The sequence below is a fragment of the Electrophorus electricus genome, chromosome 8 (genome assembly GCF_013358815.1).
Source record: "Electrophorus electricus isolate fEleEle1 chromosome 8, fEleEle1.pri, whole genome shotgun sequence".
Lineage (NCBI taxonomy): Eukaryota > Metazoa > Chordata > Actinopteri > Gymnotiformes > Gymnotidae > Electrophorus > Electrophorus electricus.
Genome location: NC_049542.1, coordinates 7,968,322 through 7,969,944, shown reverse-complemented (window position 1 = coordinate 7,969,944; position 1,623 = coordinate 7,968,322). Strand labels below are relative to the sequence as shown.

Genomic DNA, 1,623 nt, shown 5'->3' with positions numbered 1-1,623 from the left:
AATAGTTTGGATAATCAGTAACCAGAATTTGTTTAGCCTCGCAGTCTTTACAGCTTCCATGCTATATCTTGACACTCCAATATCTTTTTTTAATTGTCTCCCCAAAGTATCGCTGCTGTTCGAACACTGCAAAATCATTTGTAGTTAGCATCAAGGTGTTTTCAGAAACAACAGCAGATATCTTAGACGTTAGCCCTCATGTCAAATTCCGATAATCGGAGTGTAAGATATAGTTTTCGACTTGGCTTCGGGCAGTCACTTTATGAGATCCTCGTGTATCTCGCAAATCGTGCGCAAATCACGAGGTCATATGTCACTAGATTTGTACATATCAGAAAGAAGTCGCGTGATGGGCACGTTTCCGATGGTCTTTTTGAAGAACACTTCTTCAATGGTGGACGGACTGACCGAGCGCAGCGCTGGCAGGAGCAACAGGAGCTTGCCGAAGCGGCAGGGCTGAGTGGGGTACCTGAAACGAATCATTAACAGTCATATGTACAAACGTTTCACTACTTTAATTTAGGCAGCTACGATAGCCACGTTAGGCTTTTTTTTTAAACTGTTCATAAATAATACATTTCAATAAATAAAATTAAACAAATACAATTCAATACAATTCGACAAATTTCAAACTTCAATCCGAAAAGTTGCTGTTTATACAGATGGCGAAGTGATTAGGAATACTGGAGGCTATGAGTGGTAGTGCATAGTGATGCAGTGATTAGAAGTACTGAGGAGTTCTGGTTTTAGTAGCTAGTGATGAAATGGTTAGGAGTACTGGAGACTACGGGTTGTAGTGCCTAATGATGAAGTGTTTAGGATTCTTTTAGGGTAATACCTGGTAATTAAGTGTTTAGGAGTGTAATACCTCATTAAGTGTTTAGCAGTGTGTTAGGGATGTAGTACTTGGTGATTCAATGTTTAGGACTGTGTCGGTGTGCACTACCTGGTGATGAAGCGTTTAGGGGTACAGCAGCTTATTAAAAGTTAAGGGTAGTAGTGTATACCTGGTGTAGTACCTGGTAATGAAGTGTTTTGGATTGTGTTGGGGTATAGTACCTGGTGATTAAGTGTTAAGGGTTGTAGTAGGTATGTAGTTCCTAGTGATGCAGTGTTTAGAATTGTGTTAGGGGTGTAATACCTGGTAATTAAGTGTTTAGTAGTGTGCTAGGATGTAGTACCTGGTGATGAAGTGTTTAGGTGTATAGTACATGACGGTTAAGTGTTAAGGATTGTATTATGTAGTACCTACTGATGAAGTGTTTAGAATTGTGTTAGGGGTGTCATACCCGGCTGTGTTTAAAAGTGTTGTACCTGATTAAATGTTATGATTTGTATTAGCTGTGTAGTGTACCTGGTGATGAACTGTTTAGAATTGTGTTAGGAGTGTAGTACCTGGCACTTAAGTATTTAATGGTGTAGTACCTGAGATTTAGAAGTATGCTTGAGGTGATGAAGTGTTTAGGAATGTAGTACGTAGTTGTTATGTGTTTAGCTTGTAGTACCTGGTGTGGATATAGCTGTTCAATGTAAGCTGTGCCTCATCCTGGAGCGCCGCAATGGCACTTGCATTTCGAAAACTCCTTAGCTCCGATCCACTGTGTGTTGGAACTGCACAACAAC

At 40.1% G+C, this 1,623-nt stretch overlaps 1 protein-coding gene across 2 annotated transcripts in view; it reads right to left on the bottom strand.

The window, feature by feature from the left end:
* Positions 1-306: 306 nt before the first annotated feature.
* nr2e1 (nuclear receptor subfamily 2, group E, member 1) overlaps positions 307-1,623 on the bottom strand; it is a 7,431-nt gene continuing 6,114 nt past the window's right edge. For both annotated transcript variants that reach the window (XM_035529398.1, XM_035529399.1), the window contains exons 8-9: positions 1,506-1,611; positions 307-469 (exon numbers count right to left, since the gene is read on the bottom strand). In XM_035529398.1, coding sequence (XP_035385291.1) covers positions 307-469; positions 1,506-1,611 — 269 coding nt within the window. The remainder of the gene's footprint in view (positions 470-1,505; positions 1,612-1,623) is intronic.